At 50.2% G+C, this 22,109-nt stretch overlaps 2 protein-coding genes across 2 annotated transcripts; one reads left to right on the plus strand and one right to left on the minus strand.

The window, feature by feature from the left end:
* The first annotated feature begins 880 nt into the window (after positions 1-880).
* On the plus strand, positions 881-9,575 carry CST6 (cystatin E/M). The gene is made up of 3 exons (XM_053560751.1): positions 881-7,886; positions 8,945-9,064; positions 9,379-9,575. The coding sequence occupies exons 1-3, from the start codon at positions 7,521-7,523 to the stop codon at positions 9,460-9,462; spliced, it is 570 nt and encodes a 189-aa protein (XP_053416726.1). The 5' UTR covers positions 881-7,520; the 3' UTR covers positions 9,463-9,575.
* A 2,880-nt stretch (positions 9,576-12,455) lies between these two features.
* On the minus strand, positions 12,456-21,021 carry CATSPER1 (cation channel sperm associated 1). Its single transcript, XM_053559775.1, has 11 exons — positions 19,548-21,021; positions 18,359-18,571; positions 17,602-17,715; positions 17,275-17,422; positions 16,939-17,030; positions 16,662-16,805; positions 16,460-16,523; positions 16,216-16,288; positions 16,040-16,100; positions 14,722-14,797; positions 12,456-12,671 (listed from the first exon to the last, which is right to left on the minus strand). Exons 1-11 carry the CDS (start codon positions 21,019-21,021, stop codon positions 12,539-12,541), a joined length of 2,592 nt encoding a protein of 863 aa, XP_053415750.1. The 3' UTR covers positions 12,456-12,538.
* Between the last annotated feature and the right edge of the window lie 1,088 nt (positions 21,022-22,109).

Below are 22,109 nucleotides of genomic sequence, written 5' to 3' on the forward strand. Positions count from 1 at the left end.
TGGCTGGGGCTGGGTTTGAACCTGCCACCTCTGGTATATGGGGCCCGCACCCTACTCCTTCGAGCCACATGCATCGCCCAATGCTGTTTTTTTTTAAAGGTGAAATCATTTGCTGGTTGTTGAGTTTTTGGTACAACCAGAAAATAGTGTGGAATATTGAATACGGGAGGCTTTGACCGTTTTGGGTATCAGCTTAACATTCCATAGATGGGGGATTAGTTTTCTGTTTTTTTTTTTTTTTTTTTTTTTTTGAGACAGTCTCACTTTGTTGCCCTTGGTAGAGTGCCATGGTGTCATAGCTCAGAGCAACCTCAAACTCTTGGGCTCAATCGATCCTCTTGCCTCGGCTTCCTGAGTAGCTGGGACTACAGGCGCTCACTACAACACCTGGCTAGTTTTAGAGACAGGGTCTCGCTCTTGCTCAGGCTGGTCTTGAACTCTTCAGCTCAAACAATCCACCTCCCTTGGCCTCCCATAGTGCTAGGATTACAGGTGTGAGTCACCCGCCTGGTGTTTGGGATTAGTTTTTATATCTTGTAATGTGAAGCATACTAAATGGCAATATAGAGTCTCAGTCCTACATTTAACTTTGCAAACATCTTAAATTATAATACTTCTATTCCCATGTTGTGTTTCAGTAGAATTGTTTCCTCAAGAAAACTCTTCCTATTAGAATTGCCCATACTCTGTTAACATCTTTGGTTATAGTAGTCCTGTTTTTCTAATAAGTTTGTTAATATGCTGTGAAATATTGAAAATTTGAGTATGTAGTACATATGGTAATAAATTGTGAATTGCTAGGATTTATGTAACAGCTTATCAACATTTGAAGATATTGGTACTTACTGTCTTTTTGAGGGAAAATTTGCCTCCAGATTTTAAGTTGGGAAGTCATGGAATAACTTTAAGAAAGAATTACAGTGAATGGCTTTTTAGATTTTGGGTAATGTATGTTAAGAAATGAGTACAATTTGAAATATCTGTATTGATGCTTAAAACAGTAAAATCTCAATTACAAACAACAACAAAAAAACCCCCAAAACGCAGACAATAGAAAAATGAGTAAAAGATTTGAAAGGCAGACACAAAGGAAGATATTGTAATAGTAAATAAGCATATGGAAAAGTGTTCCAATTTGTTAGTAATCAGAAATGCAAAGGCCATTAACACCCATCTGATCAGTAAAAATTTTAAAGTCAGACAATAGCAAGTGTTGGAGAGAAAACAGCAACAGGAACTGATATCCAGCTGGTGGGAGAGGACACTGGGATGAATGCTCTGGGAAAACAGTTGGGTGTTGGTTAGTAAACCTGACACACCCTGTGACCCAGCAGTTCCACTCTCAGGACTGTCTTGACAAAGCTGAACACCTGCACCAGGACCTGCGTGAATGTTCACAGCTGTTTGGTCACAGCTGTAAGAGCTATCAGTGCTAGAGTAGGCAAATAATTACACATTCATGCCTGAGACATGGCATGGCAGTGGAAATGAACAAATGGTAGTTACGTACAACAACAATCTCAATACCGAGCAGATGAAGCAAAATCAAGTAGTGTGATTCCATTTATGTAGTGAAAATGCAAATTCTTGCTTAGGGATTCCCTACATAGATGATAGAACTAGAAAGAAAAGGTAGGAGATGCTTATTGCATCTGTTAATAGTTATTGCAAAAGTTAATAGTAAAGAGTTAAAAAGTCAACAATGATTATCTTTAGGAGAGGGAGGAGGGTATGAAGTGTGGAAGGGGTTGGGGCAGAAGTGGCAGTTTCCATTTTTTTGAACTGTGAGTTGGTAATACATACCCTGTAATTATTTGAGAAATTGAACAAGAATGTTCTGCTCCCTTTTCTGTATATTAGGTGCATCTCAGAAGGATTAACAGAAAACCAAAGACCTGGGTGTACCTGCCCAGCGTGGTTCATCTGCCCTCTGCCCAAGAGAAAGCCCTTGTCCAGAGACAGCAGGGTTCACAGCAGAGAAAGAGTTTATTCCATATAAAGCCCTAAGTGGGAGATTTCCCTCAAATCCACCTTCCTGAGAAGTAGGGGGACAGGGTTTTGAAAGACATTTTGGTGGGCAGAGGCTTAGGCAACTAGGGTCTGTTAATAGGCTGGTTTCGGGGGGAATCAGCAGTCCTGTGGTATGGGTAGCTGTCTGGGTGGTTCAGCCCCTCCACTGGAATCCACTTCCTTGAGTAGGGGTCTGAGACCAGTTAGAGTCAGTTCTTTGGTCTGGGTGGGTTAGTCAATCCACTGGAATGCAGTACTTGGAAAATATCTCAAGAACTACCCCTGGGTTCTGAACAGGTGATGTTATTTATGGAGAAAAGTTAACAATCTTTATGGCTACCACCTGTGCCCCTTAGAGCAGGCAACTAGGGGACGTGACTATTATTGAGCAAACGAGGGGACGGTGGCTGATTATTATCTTTTTAGCTAAGCCTGCTCCTTCACAGAGTTTGATTATTATCATTATTTTAGACAGGCCTGTTCCTTCACGGAATTTTGGGGGCTCTTATTCTTGTTCGTTCTTTGCATCCCTTTACCAATTTGTAAGGGCGGCTTCATGGGGATTGGAACAACTGTGTGTCAATTCAGAACCTAAATATTAATGGGGATGAGGCTTCAGTGCAAGGCTGAGACCGAAAAATGTGAGTGGCCCACCCTGGAAGGGACACCAGGTGGCCACAACAGGGTCCAGCTTGTGCTACAGGCCACTTTTGGGAGGGTACTAGTCTGAAGTCCAAACTGAGGTGGTAACTAGGGCTCTCCCTGGAGTTGCAGACTACATTGTATTTCTGATGTTTTCCTCCCCACACCTCAGCTGTGATGCTGCTGCACTGTTGCTAATGCTGTGTGAGGTAATGGAGACTCCCTCCTCTTCCAGGAAGCCCAGTGCGGGGCTCCTACACTGGTTGTCTGATTTTCCCTCCCCTGGCTCTGGGATCCTGGTGGAACTCTGGAAGTCATGCTGTCTTTGTTTCCTCATAATTTGCCTTTCCCTGGCTTACCCACAGGCGTTGTTTCTGGAGGGGCTGGAAACTGCTTCGTTACTTGTTCTTGGGTTCAGGCAGTGCTTGTGACAGGTTGGGGCAGTTCAGGAACTAATCTGGGCTCCATATGACACCCCAAAGAGTTCCTGGATCAGTCCTGGGGCACTAGGTGACAAAGGACATCTAGAATGTACCTTGTGAAGTGTGGACTTACAAGATCCATCCCTGACTCAGCTGGAAGGACAAAAGGACCAAATGGTGGAGCAGAAAGCAGAGCTGGGTGGTGAAGAGTAGGAATCAGGTTATCTAAGTGTCAGCTCACAGTGCCCACAGGATGTACCTGGCCACCCACTAGCCTGAGGCATGGGTAGGCCTGGAAGTCAGCAAATATTGACCTAGTGTCCCCAAGCCCCACCACCTGCCACACCTAGCCAGAGCTGGGCCCCCTCAGCCAGTCTAGTTGTGGTGCTCAGAGCCAACCATGCCCTCTGGGGGTATTGAAGGGCTCTTGCTGCCCCTGGAAAGAAAGTAGGGGGAGGTGGCCTGGACCAACACAAGCTCAAGACACCTTCCCTACGAAGCCCAGTGGCAGCCCAGATGGTGTGGAAGGCTCCCAGGAGGTGCTCATGACAGTAATTCCCTTTCTGGGTTGCCCTCTTCCCTTCAGCGACCAAGGCTGTCCACTGTCACTCACAGCCTTGACTGATGGCAGCCTTGAGGAGCTAGCTAGGCTTGGTTCTGGGCCTTTGTTCCCTGTGTGATCTAGAGCAAGTTGCTTCACTTCCTTGAGCTGCAGTCAGTTCCTCTGTCATCCAGTGCAGGTTGTGAAGTTTCAACCAGCTAATCCACACAAAGCCTCTGGCACTTAAGAGAGCTCCTTTAGTCACTGTTGGATCACAGACCTTGCCATAAAGGGCTCCTTCCTAGGATGTGGTGTGACAGGGAAAGGGGAGCAGAGCCCCAGAGGAGGGAATATCTGCTTTCCCAGCTGAAGGTTCAAAGAATAAGGTTCTGGGGGAAGCAAAAAGGCCCTGAGGGACCTGATTTCAGAGATATCATGGGCCCCGCCTGGTTGTGAAGACCCATCAGGTCAGGGGCAAGAGAGGGGTGTTGTGGGCAACCTGGGTTGGGATGTCTGGGCCACAGAACTCTGGCTAATCTCAAATTCAGGCTGGCCCAGTCCTCCTTCTGGAAGCAAGAGTGGTCCAGGCAGGACAGAGTCTAGTCCAGACTCTGGGAAAATCGTCCCAGGACATCCCACTCCCAAGGACCACCTCCCTCCCGCCTTTGCCCTACCCACACAGCAGCCCTTGTATCTCTGTTGCTGGCATGCAGATGATGCTGCCAACTCTATCATTGACACTTCTCATTTGACTTCCATTTCCTCTTTGCAGAAAGGAGTAATCACTGCTTTTATAGGGCTGTTAAGGGAGTCAGAGAACTTATGTTGAATCCCTGGCACAAAGACTGGTATAGAGCCTAGTAATTGTTAATCTCTCTTCCCTCTTTTCTCTCCTACACTTCTAGCTGTGTGACTTTAGACAAGTGTTCTGACCTTTCTGGTTAACATCTGCAAAATGAAGATAATGCTTAGTACTCCACGGTGCTTGTGGGAGTTAGTCAGTGGGTGAAAGGTCCTTGGAAATTCTTAGGTTATGGTGCAAAAGACTCTTTGGCCTAAGCACAAAACAATGACAGGTAGGGTGAATGCCAGTGAACTGGGCACCATTGGGTCTTGGTGAGTTGGAGATGGGGGTTGGGCTAGTTTCCTAAGGAGCTAGGGAGCTGTTGAAGATACATATGGCCATGGCTGAGCTCTAAGTGACAGGAGAGCAGACCTTGGGGAGCTCCTTGGGGTTGCTTCTCTCACCTCATCGCTGGGTCCTGGGCCTCTTACTCTAACCCTCCCAGGCTCCCTCAGCTCAGGACCCCTGCTGGGCCTTTTCCATTGACTGGAGTCTGTCCCTTTAAGGCAGACACCTGAGCCAATAAAGTATGTGACCATTCCTTCCTTGGCAGGGTTTGTTTCTCACAGCTGGGCTGAGGGGCATGGGGTAGCAGGTTGACAGTTGGACTGGGCAGTGACCACGCTCTGATCTGGGTTGCTATGCAAGAAATCACTTCCTTTCATGGTCCTGGGTTCTGAGAGGCCCAGAATTGGAGTAGTATTAATGATACGCTTGATGCCTACTTATAGTATTCATCACAATCATTGCTACCACTTATTAAGCACCAACTGTTTTTCAGGTACTGAAAACTAGTACCTCTTCCAACCCCCTTTTAATTAAGACCCTTGGAAGCTCTAAGCCAGTGGTTCTCAACCTTCATAATGCCGCAACCCTTTAATACAGTCCAAAAGGGTCACGACCCACAGGTTGAGAACTGCTGTTAAGCACTGACAAAGTTTTAGTGTCTCATAGACAATAAGTGCCTGTCCCCCAGCAACACGTAGTTAAAAGTATAAACTATGGGGTGGTGCCTGTGGCTCAGTGAGTAGGGTGCCGGCCCCATATACTGAGGGTGGTGGGTTCAAACCCAGCCCCGGCCAAACTACAACAACAAAAAATGGCCAGGCATTGTGGTGGGTGCCTGTAGTCTCAGCTACTCGAGAGACTAAGGCAAGAGAATCGCTTAAGCCCAGGAGTTGGAGGTTTTGCTGTGAGCTGTGACGCTACGGCACTCTACCGAGGGCGACAAAGTGAGACTCTGTCTCTAGAAAGAAAAAAATAAAGTATAAACTATGCTGAACTCTGATATATGATAAAGAAGTACAACAAAATCCAAACTTTTTCTATGTTGACTACTTCAATGATGTTGTTTATATATTAACAATGGCTTATTTTTTTAATTAAATCGTAGCTATGTACGTTAATGTAATCATGGGTCACCATGCACTGTTTTTTTTTTTTTGTCGTTTTATATATTTTTATTTTTGAGGGAGCATGCATTCTTGAATTAGCCTTAATTAAATACATAAATGATACAACTTGACTGCAGATGCACTGGTTTTATATACATTTTTTTGGATTATTTTTAAGAAGTCATGAGACCACTATTTTGCTGGTGCCTTCAGCACATACCCACTGTATCTTACAGGTAACCCAGTCTTGAGCTGCCAATGTCAGAATAACCTTACTAAGAGATAAGAATTTTCATCTTTTTTTTCAGATAAGACTCTGGACAGTCTGGAAAGTCCAGGGGCTTGTTCAAAGTCACCCAGTTAGTAAAATGGCAGGCCTGGTGTGACACCTCCTCCTTTCAACCAGTTACCCTTGTGTTCAGTCTGGTTTAAGAGCACAGACTTGACTTGGACTATCAGGGCTCAAAAGCCAGTGTCACCATTCACTATTTACCAGCCAGTGTCCCTGGGCAAATCTACTCTTCCTTTTGTGTCATTTCCTCCTCTGTGAAGTGGAAATATTAATAATTGCCACTTCATGCTGGTTGTAAGGGTTGAACTGTGCTGGCTCAGTGCAGTAATGTCTCCTACTTACCCGTTGTCTATACAACACTGGGCTTCTTCTAAGCACCTGTGTCAGTTCACTGAATCCTCACACCTCCCTTTTTATAGAAGAAACTGAGGCAGTGAGCGGTCAAGCAACTTCTCCAAGGTAACACAGCTAGGAAATGGTGGCCATGGTAAGAGCTTGAAAACAGGTGCTGTTGGTCAAACTAGTCAGCACTCCTGTGAACTGTCCCGGTAGTGGCACTTATTGCTGGGGACTGGTGCTGACTTCTAATGCCCTGTGAAACCACTCTTACAAATTGATAAAGGAGTGCCAGATATGAACTAGAGTAAGGGCCACTAAAGCTCTGGGAAGGAACAGGTTTAGGTAAAATTATAATAATCAAACTGTGGAGGAGGCTTAGATAAAATAATAATAGCCACTGTCCCCTTGTTTGATAATAGTCACTGTCTCCTTGTTTGCTTCTCTATAATTGCTATTCTAGAGGACACAGGTGGTAGCCATAAAGATTTTAACTTTTTTTCTGAATGTCATCTCTGTTCAGAACCTAGGGGTCATTCTTGAGATACCTTCCAGGTCTGCATTCCAGTAACCTACTCAGATCAAGGAAGTGACTCTAACTGATCTTGGGCCCCCAACTCAAGGAACTGGATTTCAGGAATGGGCTGAGGCACCCAACAGCCATCCATACCACAGGACTGCTAATTCCCTCTGAAGCCAGCCCATTAACAGACCCTGGTTGCCTAATCCTCTGCCTACCGAAGTGCCTTTCAAAATCCTGTCCCCCTAATTCTCGGGAAAGTGGATTTGAGAGAATTCTCTCATCTCCCACTTAGGGCTTATATGGAATAAACTCTGCTGTGAACCCTGCTGTCTCTGGACATTGGCTTTCTCTTAGGTAGAGGGCAGATAAACCTGGCAGGGCAGCAACACCCGGCCTGGGCGTGCCCTGGAGGGCAGGGAAGCTTCGTGGCACAGGGGTCCTGGAGCCTGTGTGCTTCCCCTTCAGCTTTGCGTGGGGTGGCCTGGCAGGAGGTAGGTGGTTAGGAGGAACCAGGGCATGGGCGGCGGGGCTGGGGAAGCACTCACTGGCCCCGCCCCAGCTCTGGCCTGGGGGCGCACCATGGTGGGGCGGAGCTGCAGGGAGCCTGTAAAAGCTGCGCAGGCCCAGGGCTTGGCATTGTTGGCAATGGCGCGTCCAAGGCTCTTACTGGTGCTGTGCCTGTCCCTGGTCACGCTCTGCCTCCTGGAGTTGCCCTGCAACTTCATGGTTCAGGGGGACCGCCAGGTCGGAGAACGCGTGGACATGTCGCCCAGCGACCCACAGGTGCAGAAGGTAACGCAGATGGCCGTGGCCACCTACAACAGGGGCAGCAACAGTGCCTACTACTTCCGCGACACGGATATCATCAAGGCGCAGAGGCAGGTGAGTGGTGCAGGGGGACTGGCCAGGGTGGACCAGGGCGGGCCAGGGAGTCCAGAGGCGCTCCCGGGCTCCAGGTGAAGGGGGCGCCACAAGAGCAGTCAAGATAACATTTTCCTACAATAGTTAAAACCTCGAAATTATCAACCGGATGCAGTGGGTACTGTAATCCCAGTACTTTAGGAAGCCCAAGAGAGAGGACCCAGGAGTTTGAGACCAGCCTGGACAACATATTGAGGCCCCATCTGTACCCAAAATAGAATTAGGCAAGGGTGTGTTGGTGTGTGCTTGTAATCCCAGCTACTGGGACAGCTCAGAGTCAGGAGGGTCACTTTGAGCCTGGGAGTTTTGAGATTGCACTCCAGCCCAAGCAACAGTCAAACCCTGTCTCAAAAAACAAAGACAAAAAACTTAAAAAAATTAATGCCAATAATCTATAATGGATAAAATATCTACATTTTAAGGGAACACAAGACCCACTCCTGTTTTTTTTCGAGAGACAGAGTCTCACTTTATCACCCACAGTAGAGTGCTGTGGTGTCACAGCTCACAGCAACCTCAAACTCCTGGGCTTAGGCGATTCTCTTGCCTCAGCCTCCAGAGTAGCTGGGACTACAGGTACCTGCCACAATGCCAGGCTATTTTTTGTTGCAGTTTGGCTGGGACTGGGTTCGAACCCACCACCTTTGGTATATATGGAGCCAGTGCCCTACCCACTGAGCCACCGGTGCCACCTAACCCACTCCTGTGTTGCACAGCCTACCTCAGTTGCCTCCCCTAGTCCCTGCCCTGATGGGGTGGATTGAGGAAGGGGGGCAGTTGGGGACAGTGGGCAGCTCCAGTGGCATGTTTGTCCAGGCTTCAGGAAGCTGTGTGCAGGTGGGTCACAGCTTCCAGCACGGTGTGAGTCTCTGCTGGGGATCCTCAACCCAGGTCTGAAGCCCAGGCCAGAGTGCTGCCTGGGCCCCACAGGCATAGGACAATGTGGAGGTCGGGAGGTGAGAGCAGGATGGTGGGTTGTCTGTGGGCACACCTGATCTGCTTCCACCCTCTGTCCCCAGCTGGTGGCTGGCATCCAGTACTTCCTGACTGTGCTGATGGGGAGCACATCCTGCAGGAAGAACACAGTGACTGAAGACCGCATTGCCACCTGTCCCCTGGCTGTAGATGCACAGCAGGAGGTAACAACTGTGCATTCCTGGCCTCAGCCCTCTACAGAGCCTCTGTTCAGCCTGAATTGGTCTGGTAGAACCTGTCTGGCCTTCTGGATGACAGCCTCCAGACCAGGGTGGGGTGCAGGAATGAGGCTGGCCTTCCCTGGGGAGTTGGTGGCAGTGATCTAGGATCTAGGCCCAGCTATCTGTCTCAATGTTCTTTGAGTCAGTAACTGTCCCTCTCTCCAGACAGTGGCACTGGCAGGCAGACGGCTGGCTATTGGGAGTGAGTGGGCTAGGGCTGGGCTCACCCCTTCTTCTCCCCCACGTTCTCTCCACAGAAGTTGCGCTGTGACTTTGTGATCCTAGTGGTTCCCTGGAAGAACTCTTCTGAGCTTCTAAAGTCTAAATGTTCGCAGATGTAATAGTGCCTGAGGGCAGGGGCCAGCAGGAGCTGGGCAGGGGGATAGCCTTGGTGGAGGGCACTTCAGGTCCATGGACCACATCTGTTGCAATAAATTATCAGCAATACTCCTTACACTGGTTTCTTCCAAATGCTTTCCCCTCCCCCCAACCCCCACTTCTACTCCTGGCAGCTCCCACACCCCACCTTGTGCTGACAGGTCACCCACACCACTCCTAGCTGAGCTTCTACTGTCCCAGCCCAGACAGGGCTGAGGGTGCAGGGTTTAGTCCCCAAATCTGGAGTCCCCAAAATACCCCAGCATTGAAGGCAGAGAGGAACAAATATCCAGAGCCCCCAAACACAGGCAGAGACCCCCAATAGTCTTAGAGGTAAGAGGTGACAAAGTCACAGAAGAGAGATGATGCCCCTGGACTAGAACAGGGCCAGGTGTCTATAAATGTCTTCTGAAGAGGCGCCTGTGCTCGGCACCCTCTTAGCACCCAGGAGGAGCTCAGGGGTGGCACATGGTGGGTTCAGCCAGGCAGGCCCCAGGACACTGAGCTCCCAGACTGAAGATTCCTATCCCTGCCTGTGGGCCAAGGATAGCAGGTCAAGAGATCATGAAGGTTAGGACAGTGCCTCTCAGCTCCATATTGGACCACACACCAGAGGGACTCCAATGTCTTGTTCCTGGAAAATCCTCTTGAGGGAGGACAGGGAGCCCCAGAGGGACAGAGCTCAAATCTGCCCACGAGAGGAATGAAGGAATAGATTCGATTCAGTGTCATTTAAAGAAAGCAGTTGTAACATTTCTTGCACACTTGAATTTATGGCTGCAAATCATACTCACTATATACCTGTACACGTATACATCCAACACATAGGACACGTACAGAAACCTACAACACACACACACAAACACAACCTAGCTACCCTGAAGCCCAAGCAAAAATACATAGAAACAACACACCCCAGAGAAGTAACCTGGGAGATACACACAGGCCCCAAATACACAAGCCAGAGACCCACATGTCACCCCAGAGGTGTTTCTCAGAGCACACATCCATAGCTGGGCCAGGGCACTGGCACCTGTTCATGCCAGCAGGCCCTTCCTGACAGGGCCTCATACTTGTGCCTGTCTTGTTCCCTGCCCAATGCTGGGACTAAATTGAGTAGCAGCCTGGCTCCCAGGCCCTGCCCTCTGCCTCCAGAGGCCATCCGAGCACGGGGACAGGGAGGAGGGAAATAATGGCCCACTCCCATCGAGGACTCTGAGGAGCTGAGGGGTTGCATTTGACATGATTTAGGGACATGGGGACAATATCTAGCCCTACTTCTGCTCAAGTCTGTCAAATGTGGCAGCTCAGCCAGGGTATGTGAGTGGGGTTGATGCTTGGAAGGGCGCCCATGTGATCCCAGGGAAGAGGTCCCAGCATGAGGTTGGCACAGGGTCAGTGGTAGGAAATGTTTGTCGAATAAACAACATTTAGGTAGGGAGATGTAAGGCCCACCGATGCCTGTCAGGTGGCCTCTCCCCCTTGGAATCTGTGCCCAAATCCCAGATGGCATTTCCTTTTTTTTTTTTTTTTTTGTAGAGACAGAGTCTTACTGTACCGCCCTCCGGTAGAGTGCCGTGGCGTCACACGGCTCACAGCAACCTCTAACTCTTGGGCTTACGCGATTCTCTTGCCTCAGCCTCCAGAGCAGCTGGGACTGCAGGCGCCCGCCACAACGCCCGGCTATCCAGATGGCATTTCCTTTCCACAGTCGATTCCTAGATCCTGGGCCAAACAGTGCCCTCATCCAGGCTAGGGAGGAAGGTGCTGCTTTTGTCCTGAGGGTCTAGAAGCTCCATTGCTGTCTGATCTAGTCCACAGATGGTGGCTGGTTGGCAAAACTGCCTGCCACCTCTTGGCACCCACTACTGACTCCCTCCAGCCTGTTGTGTACTCTGGACTCGACTCTTCTACAGGTTAGATGGCTGTTGCAGAGAGTGGAAGATCCCCCTTTGGCTGGGTAACCCCCTGGGCCAGGGCTGGTTTGCTCAGTGGTGTCTGAGGTGGGCAGTGGGCAGTGGCCACCCCTGCCACCCTCAGGTGTGGATCAGGCTGTAAGTAGAGGAGGGAACTCATGTAAACCCCAGACCAGGCAGTGAGGGGAGTAGCCATAAGCTTCACCCCTGCTTCCCTCTCTAGTGGCAGGGCTCTCCATCCCATACCCCTGCCCAGTCCCTGCCCTGGGGCCAGAAGGACTAGAGCAGCCTCTGCCCTACTTCCCCTCATGGGTGCTCTGGGGTCTGATCCTAGGCTGGGCTGGGTATTGCAATGACTTCTGGCCTCTGGGTTTATGGTGTCCCCATTGGGTTGGCACTCTTATACTGGATGCTGAGGGTTCTGACAGACTAGAGTTCCTCAGCTCTGAACCCCCATTCCTGGAGACAACTGGTCTCCCAGGCCCAGAGCCTTAGGCTCTTTCAGCCTGTTCTTTTTCTCCTAACCCCTGAGCTAGATAGGCCTTCCTCCTAAAGGAGGGTCATTGCCCACTCTCTCCCCTCCTAGCACAGCATGGCTAGCGCCTGGCACCTGAGCCTGGCCCATTATCTGCCTTATGCTAATGTCCTACTCGGCAGAGCTAAGATGCTGGGCCCAGGTGCCACTGGACGGGATCCAAGAACAGCCCCTTGCACAGGCAGCACTAGCACACACACACTTGTGTATGCACGAATACTTATACAGATGCCTGTGCACAAGTTCCTTTACTCTGTGCCTTGGCACAGCCAGTGAGGACAGGGGACTGTTTGGGGTTTTTAAACTCTGTTGAGACTCCAGCCCTGCAGGGCATAGATAATCATTTCAGCAGATTTGGGGACTTGTCCTGATTCACCCAAGTGAGCTTGCCAGAGACTGAAGACTATATCTGGTGTCCTTTGCTATTCATCTCTTGAAGTCCTCTTCTCCAGTCTGCAGGGGTGACGGAGGAATGGGGGGTGGTGAATGAGCTGGCACTGGCCTCTGCCCTCCCAAATACACCCATGTGATTGTTACTTGGGGCCACTTCTGGGCACAAGATCCCAAGGCTCCCTCATGCCACCCTCCCTATCCTGCTTGGTCTACCTCAAATGTGGCATCAACAATCTCATCAGCAACAGATGCCTGGGAACGGAATTTCTGTTGCTGATTCTCCACGGCTGCCACCAGCTGCAGGTAGTGGAACAGGAGCTCCTGCTGCCTGGGGGAGAAGGAGGCAAGCGGTGGGCTGACTTGCCTGCTGGGACTTCAGGCCCCCAGAGCCACCCAGATGGCTCCTCTGCGTTGCTTCTGTGCTGCACTCAACATTTACATCACACCAGACCAGCAGTTCTCAACCTGTGGCTCGCGACCCCTTTGTAACAATGAAAATACATCGCGGCATTAGGAAGGTTGAGAATCACTGCCCTAGACCTCTGTTCTCAGTATGTTTCCTTTTCCACATACAGAAAAGCCCCATGTGTGCCTGTGCCATTAAGCTTCGAACTATTCATTATTTACTCCATCTGCCTATTCACCACCTACCCACGCCTCTCATTCACCTACTTTTCCAACCCCTGTCCATGCTCATCTCTCTGTCCAGCCCTGCTCTTCACTGTATCTGCTCCTGTCCACCACCACCCCCGCCCGTCCATGCTCACCTCTCACTCCACTGCTGCTTTTCCCTCTATCTGCTCCTGTCCACCCCCAACCTGACCATACTCACCTCTCCCTGCACTCCTGCTCTTCCCTGTATCCTGTCCACCCTACTGGACTGTGTGCTCAGTCATCCACTCAAACCCCCCCGGCTCCCAGGAGCTCACTGTCCATTCACTCCCACCCATCTATCTCATCAATCCTTCCATCAAACAACACAGAGCATAATGAACACTGCAAGATGGTCCGAAGACGTACAGATGAATAAGACAGACTGGCCCCACAGCCAGACAACTATGACACAGTGTGGTAGGTGCAAAGACGGGTACAGAGGGAAACCCCACCCAGTGCTGGGGGTTGGAAAGGCTTTCGGAGGAAGCTGAGTTTGAAAGACACATGTAGGTTTGCCAGGCTTGGGCAGGGTCCCTGGTGCTCTGAGGTGTGAGGTCAGGGGGCATTGCTGTGGACCTGGGGCAGCTTTCAGGATGGCTGTTTCGGGGAGTGGATGAACTGAAGGTGGAGACACCCAGGATGGGTCAATGCTTGGACCTCATCCTAAGGGGGGCAGGAGCCTAAACTCAGAGAAGAGAAAAGGCAAAATGGCACTTAATCAAGATCCCTCTCAGTGGAGATGGACCAGTGGGGAGGTTTGGAGACCCGCAAACCTAGAAGTGCCAAGGACCCCAGACCAGCATGGTGGCCAAGGAGCTGGAACAAGGAAGATGGACAGGAGAATGACCCAGGAGGAGGTGAAGCAAGCAAGGACTGGAACTCTGGTCCCCCTGATCCGGAATCAGCAGCCGGAGAGCATTCCAGGCAGAGAGAACAGTGTAGGCAAAGGCCTGGAGGTAGAGAAGTATGAACTGTGCTTGGGAAATGATGTGGGTGAAGCAAAAATGTGCCTGGGGTGATCATGGCTACCATGATACAAGGGAAGTTAGCTCAGGCCTGATCCGAGGATGCTGAATGCCAGGCCACAGAGCTTGGGCTCGCTTGGTGGGTGAGGAGAACCCAGAGGATGCCAGTGGTCAGACCTGCCCTGGGGTTTGGATGAGAGCCAGTCTGGATGGAGTAGGGCAGGCCCAGCTGTCTGGGGAGCCAGGCCTGAAAGCCAGGAAATGGAAGCCTGTATTAAACATGAGCATGTGTCCCCATCCATAAGTCTCCAGCTGTCCTGGCCAACTGGCCACTCAAGTACACAGGAATGGAGGTTGCCTATCTGGCTCCCAGGCCTTTTACCCAAACTGTTTTCCGCAACCGCCTCATCATCCTTCTACCTGGCTGAGGTCCACCAATCCTGCAGGGCCCAGAACAGGCCTTTACAGGTAGGAACCTCATGGGCAGGGACTGAGACTGTGTCCTCTTTGGGTCCTTTGGAGCCCTCACCTTTGGGTCGGGATGTTTCTTGAGTAAAGGGATGAGCAAAGTCCCTGCTGGTGGGTGGTATAGGGCACCTCTGGGCACGTAGGAGCCACTTGTGATCTCCATGGCCTACCCACAGGCTCCTACGCAATCCTTAGCTTTCCATCCTCCTTCCAGGGAGGCAGGTGAGGTCTCTTTCCTCCCAGCCCTCTTGGTCAGGACCTAAGATCCTCCCCTCCCTTTGTGTGTCTCACTTGTCAGTCATGGTCCCAAACTTTTTCTCGATGAACTGCTTTCTCATGGTGCCTTCACTCATCGCCTCTTCAGGCTCTGGATTTTGAGATAGAAGGAAGGGAGAGGTCAAGAAATCGCCTGGATTAGGACAGGCGGTGGGAGAGGCCTCATGCGCCATAGAGATGCTCAAAAAGAGGCCAAAGGAGCATCTGCCCAGGGTGCCTCCTAAGAGGTTGCTTCTCCAGGCGTGGCATGTGCAGAAGTTTTGTGTTTCCTTATTCTAGTAAAAGTATCTTAATTTTCCTGGGGACTAGCTCTATCCCTTTTCAGCCCATGCTGATATTAGTCCTGCTCCTCAGCTCCAAAGATGTGTGACTTAGGCCTGGCCAATCAGAACACCCTGTATTTTGGGCTGTGGTGACTGGGTCAGAACCAGGCACGGGGGGCTCATTTCCGGAACTTTGTTGAGACCTCTGGGAGAAAAGCATTCCTTTTTCTACTGGTAGGGAGCTAGGGATGGTTAACCTGTGAGGATTTGGGGCTAGAGTTGCAGGATCATTTGCTACTCCAAGGGAAGAGTTGCCTTTAGAATAAAACCACACAGAGGGCTGCAGAGCAGAGACTTAGAAGGAGACTAAATCCTGATCATCATTTGAGCTCTGGATCCAGCCATTCCTAAAAGCCCATATACCTTCATTCTGTCAAGTAGTTTGAGCCAATTAATTTCTCTTTCTGATTAAGCTATTTTGCACTGAGTGTTTGTTGCTGATGGAGAGGGCAGGAGAGGGAACAGGTGATCTCAGAGGACCTTTAATTCTCTGATGTCGATGATCCTAAGAGTGGGATTGTGGAGCACAGATTCTAAAGTTCTGAGAATGCTTACGCAGGAAGCAAACCAACTGTTTCAAAATCAATTCACTCAGAAAAATGGGAGTGTGAAAATGAACATGTACAGGAAACTTCATTTCTGTAGACTTTCAATCCATGTTGAGTGACTCCAGACAAGTGTGTATAACCTTGACAGACTCACAAAGGCAGTTGAAACCATCCCACAGAAGACCAACTGCTATGGATTTTATACATTATTAAGAGAAATGGGGGTTTGGTGAATCATAAGTTGGCCAACTGGTCTTCTTAGACATGGGTCTTTCAGTTTAATTGGCTTTGGGAGGATTGTCCTAGAGCCCTAAACTCTGAAAGTCCTCCCAAGTCTCAGATTCTAAAACTCTAAACTGAGCCTGGCATTGTGTGCTTGACTGTGGCAGGAGGCTGAGGGACTAGAGTGAGGGGCCCAGGGTGGGTAGGGTGAGGGTGGGTAAGTGTGAGTGAGCTTAGTACCTGCTTTTCTGAGATCCGTTATCGAGTCTTCCAGTAGCTTCTCGTGGATCCTGGCAGCCCTCTGGGAAGGAGAGCCTCAGTCCTGCTGGAGTCCCACACCTACCTGTCCCTGGAGCACCCTGAGTGTCCCTCTTGAGTTTCCTGATCTGGTCCACCCACCCTACCCCACTTGGTACCTCCTGCTTCACTTTCTCTAGGCCTTTGAGCAGTGCCATCTGGAAGTTATCCACCAGGACAGCTATCACCAGGCTGGGGAGGGCACAGTAGGGTGCTCTCAAGGAGGAGGCCATAGGAGAGGCCCAGCACCCTCCCTGGGTTCTATGCAGTGTGGCCAGGGTGAGAGGGTTAGGATGGAGGTACCCAGGGGGAAGTGGGGGGAGGAGAGGGAAGCTGGGCAGCAGAGTAGCAGTAGGTACTCACTTGAGGAAGATGAAGTATTGGATGATGATGTAAATCATAAGAATGGGAATGATGTACCAGGCTCCTGGGGGAGAGTGGGAGAGAGGGAATCCTTGGAGCTTGCCTGCCCACACTGCACCCTTGCCAGCAGGCTCAGAGCCCCCTTTGCAGATGGAGTAACTGAGCTGTCAGGGTCTGCCCACCTGCCAGTCCCCTACCCCACCTTGAGCTCGGCTGTCCATGTAGATGAGAGACCAGTCATCCAGGGTGAGCAAGGTGAAGAGGGTGAATATGGTGGTGAAGATGCTTTGGAAGCGCTTGGGGTCAGATTTTCGGAACAGTGCCCGGAGTACCACGGAGAATAGGACTGGCTGTTCAGGGCCAAACCAGGCTCCCAAGTCGTACCCCACCCCAGCACCCCTCCTCATCCAGTCCTTGTTCCCTCCACCACTTCTGCCGCAGACCCCAGGCTCTTTTCCCCAGCCCCCAGTGCTGGATACAGAGGCAGGTAAACATGAGGATGAGGATGGCTGTGATGGATGGCAAGGTCCGGGCCAGGGTCCCTGTCACTTCCTGGAGGCTGGTTAGGATACTGTGAGCAGAAGTGGAGAAAGAAGTGGAGAAAGTCAGGGTGGGGATCTGTGCAGTCCAGCTCTGGCTGACATTGAAGACAGGAGGTCCCTGATTTGTGGGTGACTTTGGTGAGCCTTGGCCCCTTTCCAGAAAATGATGAGATTAATCCCAGTGGAGGGAGGTCACAATGGGTCCCTTGGGGGCCCAGGCCTGTGTCCCCCCTTACTTCAGAGTCCAGGGTGGGCAGTGGTGGCCGTTCTGACCTGAACTTCCGCAGGACCCGGATGGCCCTCAGTGCCCTCAGGCTCTTGCAGACCTTGAGGATCCGGAAGAGGCTTTGGTTATAGATGGAGGAGGAGTTAAATTGCATGAGCAGGAAGTCCAGCATGGCCATGATCATGATTAAGAAGTCTGAAGGTACATAGGTGAGTGTGGTGGGCTCCTGGGCCCTGGCTTGCCCCACAGCACACCCGATGCCAGCACTCCTGTCCCTACCTCCCCCTAGACGGTTCAGTGGCTCCCACTGAACACACAAGCAAACATGCATGTGCGTGTGTACACACATCACACCTGACCCCGTCCCCACCCACCCAGATCATTCCAGTAGTCACGAAAATATGAGCGGCCCAGGGCAATGATCTTGAGCAGAGCTTCCACTACGTAGATGCAGAAGAAAATGCAGTCCAAGGCCAAGAAGTGCCATTCTGTGGGGATACCAGGGGCTCACTCAGGGCCACTCCCAGCAATAGCCACACCTCCCCCACTGTCTCTCCCCCTCACCGCTGGGACTTCACACCAGACCAAATACCTCGGCTTAAATGTCTGTGTGATCTATCTGTTCTGTGTGTCAATTTACTTATCCTTAAAACAGGGATTAGAAAAGTCTTATCTGATGGAGTTGTGAATGTTAAGTGCATTTAGCTCAAGTGCTTAGGATAGAGCCTGAAACAGTGAGCTGCAGCAGGTCCTTTCTTTTATCCTTCTCCACTGCTAATTAGGGGCTAGCCTTCCAGGTGTTGCTCTTTTATGCTCTTCCCTTTTCCTCAGGTCTCCTGCCCTTCCTGCAGACCTGGGTTCCCTGCACCCTTCTCGCCCAAAGCTGTGTGTTGAGCGGTGCGCCCCCTGGCGGCTGTAGCCTCCAACAGCAGGCTGCCTGGGAGTTGGTGTCCAGGCTCTGGCCAACCTTGGCCAACCTCAGCACCGTCTTTCTGAACCTCATCTCTAAAACTGGGGGAGGACCAAGTGAGCTAAGTTATATAAATCACCTGCCACTTGATCAAGCCTTACAGGAGGTCCTGGAACAACATCAGTGGACTTCTCCATGTCAATGACCTCCCTGGCTCTTACCCCCCCTGATCTCCACTTCAGCAAAGGTCTGGGCCACAAGCATGACAGTGTTGAGGCAGATGATGAAGAAGATGAAGGCTTCAAAGACCCAGGAGTGGGTCAGGTTCCAGATCATTCTCCGGAAGCCCTGGATGAGATAGCTTAATTTTTCATACAGCATAGAGATGAAGGGTGAAGAACGCAGCTTCTTGTGGGCCCGCTGGCTCCGGCTGGCTGTAGGGGGGCCGAAAAGTCAAGTCTGTAAAGATGGGGAACATGGGGGTCCCAGAAACCCTCCCAGAGGGGATCAGAATTCATCGTCATTCCTGTCTGCTCACTTGCTGTCCACAAATGTGCCTCTCTGCTAGCCTGTGTAAATACCGGGGCTACAGACCTGACCCTTCCCATGACAGGTACCAGCATGTTTGGGAGTTGTAACTGGCTTGAGAGGATCCTGAGAGCTTCTACTTCCCCACCTCCATGACTTCTTTGCTTGCATGGTAACTTACTTGTGGAAAACCCACCCTTCTCACCATTCCATTCTCTTTGTAAACTCACCCTTTCCCTTTAAGATCCTGCCAAAACATTTTCTCTTATGGGCTACCTTTCTTGTCTCCATTCAACAAGACACTCACCACTCTGCTTGTTCATGAGACTGCTGCCATGTTTACTGAACTACTGGGAACCAAGTTTGAGGAATTGTGAGTTAACAGCCAAGGTTTCTCTCCCTGCCCTCCAATAAGGCCCTTATTCAGGCTCTATGTTCTGTCCTCTTGGGAGAAAGTGGACAGACAGAATCCACAGTAATAAATGTTCTGATGTGGAAGAGGACAGGCCCCTATTACAGATTTGTAATTGGTTAAGTGGTCACCCTTAGTCCTGTGAGCCCCTTGAGGGCAGCAACAGGGTTGGATTTTTCCCCATGGACTGTGTATCCACATTCAGAAAGAGTCAATATTTGAAAAGTGAACATGTGAATGAATAAAGCAGTGACTGAATCAACAAACACCTCAAGGCTTGAAAAGGTACATAATTCAAGGAATAAAAGATGGGGTGATGAACAGTTGGGAGAGTGAACAGCTAGTGGATTACATATGTGGGTGAGGGTCAAGCCTCATGATCTGTGGAAGGTTAGTTGTGGGTGCTGAAGCAAGTTTGGAATCTGGACCAGCCTGTGGGAGTTGGGGTGTGGGACTCAGCAAAGACTCACTTTTGCGCTTTTGAAATTGCTCATCTTCTTCATCCCAGCTTTCTGAGTCTTTGGAGGAGGTATCCTGGGGATGGACTTTGTTGGAGATCTGGGAGCCAATCGAGAGAACTCTAGAGTGTGTCTGACTCATGCTGGAGGCAGAGCCCTTAGTGTGTACCATACCAGATGTACGGGGTGGCTTCAAAGAAATGGCTGAGCTGTGGGGAGCCTTACCAAGGCTGTGTGGAACAGATAGTTGGGATGTACTCTGATGGTACTCCTTGTATCGGTGATCACTGTGTAAGTCATCAGGAGGATGCAAGCTACTGGAGTGCTCACCATAGTGGATGTAGTCTCTGTGGTGTTGGTGGATTCTTTGGTGGGCATGTTCACTGTGGTGGTGTTCTCTTTGGTGGGGATGCTCCCCATAGTGTTGCTCACTGGGGTGGTAATCAGCACGATGATGCTCATTATGACCATGACTGTATGACTCCTCAGAGGAAATATGGGAAGCAGTCTCTCCATGACGTTGAGGCCTTCTGTGGTGGTGGGCTTCATGGTGATGGTATCTTCCATGGTGGAAGTCTTCACCAGTAATGGATACATCATGGTGGAGTCCACTATGATTGGAACTCTTGGTGTGGTGGTAAAATCCACCGTAGGAATGCTGAGGCAAATCCTCATGAGGATTTTGGGGCCCACCATGATAGTAGGGCCCACCGTGGTGGTAAGATCCACCTGAGGGGTGGGGCCCACTATGGTAATGGGACCCACCAGGTGGGTGGGAATCACTCTGGTGGTAGTACTCACTGTGGTGGGATCCAGTATGGGGGGTGGTCGTACCATGGTGAGATCCAATGTGGTGGGGAGACCGACTGTGGTGGGATCCAGTGTGGTGGGAGGACCCACTGTGGTGGGATCCAATGTGGTGGGAGGACCCACTGTGGTGGGATCCAACATGATAGGGGGACACATTGTGATGGGATCCAAAGTGATGGGGGGGGCCATCATGACGGTTGGACCCACCATGGTAGTTCAATCTGCCATGGTGGTAGGGCTCAGTATGGTGGTAGGACCCATCCTGGTGGTGGGAGCCACTGTGATGCATCCTGCTGTTGTGGTAGTGCTCATCATTGAAAGAGTCCTTCTGGGACTGAACAGGGCCACGAGAAGTGCCTGGACCAGAGGATGTAGGACTGTTGGTTCTGCCATGATGGTGGACCTCACCGTAGTGGTGAGATGGGTAGGAATAATAGGAGGAGGAATTGTCTTGGAACTCAGGAGAGTGGTGAGATCCAGAGTGATGGTGGGGTGTGCCATGATGGCGGGACTCACCATCATGTTGGGCCACCCTGTGGTGGGAGGAGTCAGGATGGTAGTGAGCTCCACTGTGGCCTGGACTGTGACGTGGGGATGATGAATGGTGCTGAGACATGTCCAAATTATCGGTGTTTGCCTTATTTTGAGTGTTTTCAGACATTGAGGTTTGATCCATCACTATTCTGGGAACCTCGGAACAAAAAGAGCTCAAGACCTGGGCCCAACAGGCACCTCCTGGATTTCCCTTCTCTTCCAAGCTGAGCTCAACACAGACTGTGACACTGGGCTTCTGGGAAGGCCTGACTATTCTCATGGAACTCTTCTCTCTATGATGTCACCAGCAAGCCTGGGCCTATTTCTCAAATGCTTCCTTTGGGGCTGCAGGTCAGAATCAGGAATTACTGTGTCTAATTCTTTCACTGTAAAATGAGGACACTGAAGTAAAGAAAAAAGAAGGGCTGGCCCAGTGTTACCTACGAGGTCAATGGCAAAGCCAGACAAAAAAGTCCACAGTGATACTATGGCTTTTCGTCCTTTTCTTGCAAAGAAATTCATGAGTCCAAGTGGCCCAAACGCCAGTCCCACCTAGATATAAGTTGATTGTAGGGTTAAGACTGCCTAACTCCCCTATAAGTAGGTCTGTGATCTTTGCCTTGCTGCCTAACTTTCCTATGCCTTTGTTTCTTCCTTTGTGAAATGGGAATAATAGCATCTACCTCACATGATCCATAAAGTTAAGATACGTAAAGCTTATACTAACAGCACAATAAATGTTAATTGGTGTTATTCTCTCCTTGATCATTGATACTGATGGAAATTCCCCTTTGGGGTTATTACCAAAATAAAACTATCAGCCATCATTTATAGAGGACCTACTTCATACACATTCAATTTTATCCTCACAGTAACCCCATTTGACAGAGAAAGGTGCCAGCTCTGAGAGTAAAGTGAGCTGCTCCATGAATAACAACAAAATTAGTGCTGTTTCTCACTGCTGATCTGTACCTGTGACCATCTTCCTCCTGAAACTCATTGCACAGCTTATCCTGCATACCAAATTCAGTTGTGCACAGCTCTTTTGGAAGCTTCCTGATCACTCCTTTGACAACGGCAGCTTTTTTTTTTTTTTTTTGCAGTTTCTGGCTGGGGCTGGGTTTGAACCTGCCACCTCTGCATATGGGGCCAGCGCCCTACTCCTTTGAGCCACAAGCGCCACCCAGACAACAGCAGTTTTTTTTTTGTTTTTTTTTTTGAGACAGAGCC

This window comes from Nycticebus coucang, chromosome 14 (assembly GCF_027406575.1).
Source record: "Nycticebus coucang isolate mNycCou1 chromosome 14, mNycCou1.pri, whole genome shotgun sequence".
Lineage (NCBI taxonomy): Eukaryota > Metazoa > Chordata > Mammalia > Primates > Lorisidae > Nycticebus > Nycticebus coucang.

Excerpts from the sequence above, each read along its gene's own strand:
- CST6 (XM_053560751.1), top strand. The coding sequence starts at position 7,521 with ATGGGCGGCGGGGCTGGGGAAGCACTCACTGGCCCCGCCCCAGCTCTG. Across the intron at positions 7,887-8,944 it reads TCATCAAGGCGCAGAGGCAG|CTGGTGGCTGGCATCCAGTA; the intron begins GTGAGTGGTGCA and ends CTCTGTCCCCAG. Across the intron at positions 9,065-9,378 it reads CTGTAGATGCACAGCAGGAG|AAGTTGCGCTGTGACTTTGT; the intron begins GTAACAACTGTG and ends TTCTCTCCACAG.
- CATSPER1 (XM_053559775.1), bottom strand. The coding sequence starts at position 21,021 with ATGGATCAAACCTCAATGTCTGAAAACACTCAAAATAAGGCAAACACC. Across the intron at positions 14,798-16,039 it reads AACGGATCTCAGAAAAGCAG|AGCCTGAAGAGGCGATGAGT; the intron begins GTACTAAGCTCA and ends CTCAAAATCCAG. Across the intron at positions 12,672-14,721 it reads TTTGGGACCATGACTGACAA|GCAGCAGGAGCTCCTGTTCC; the intron begins GTGAGACACACA and ends CTTCTCCCCCAG.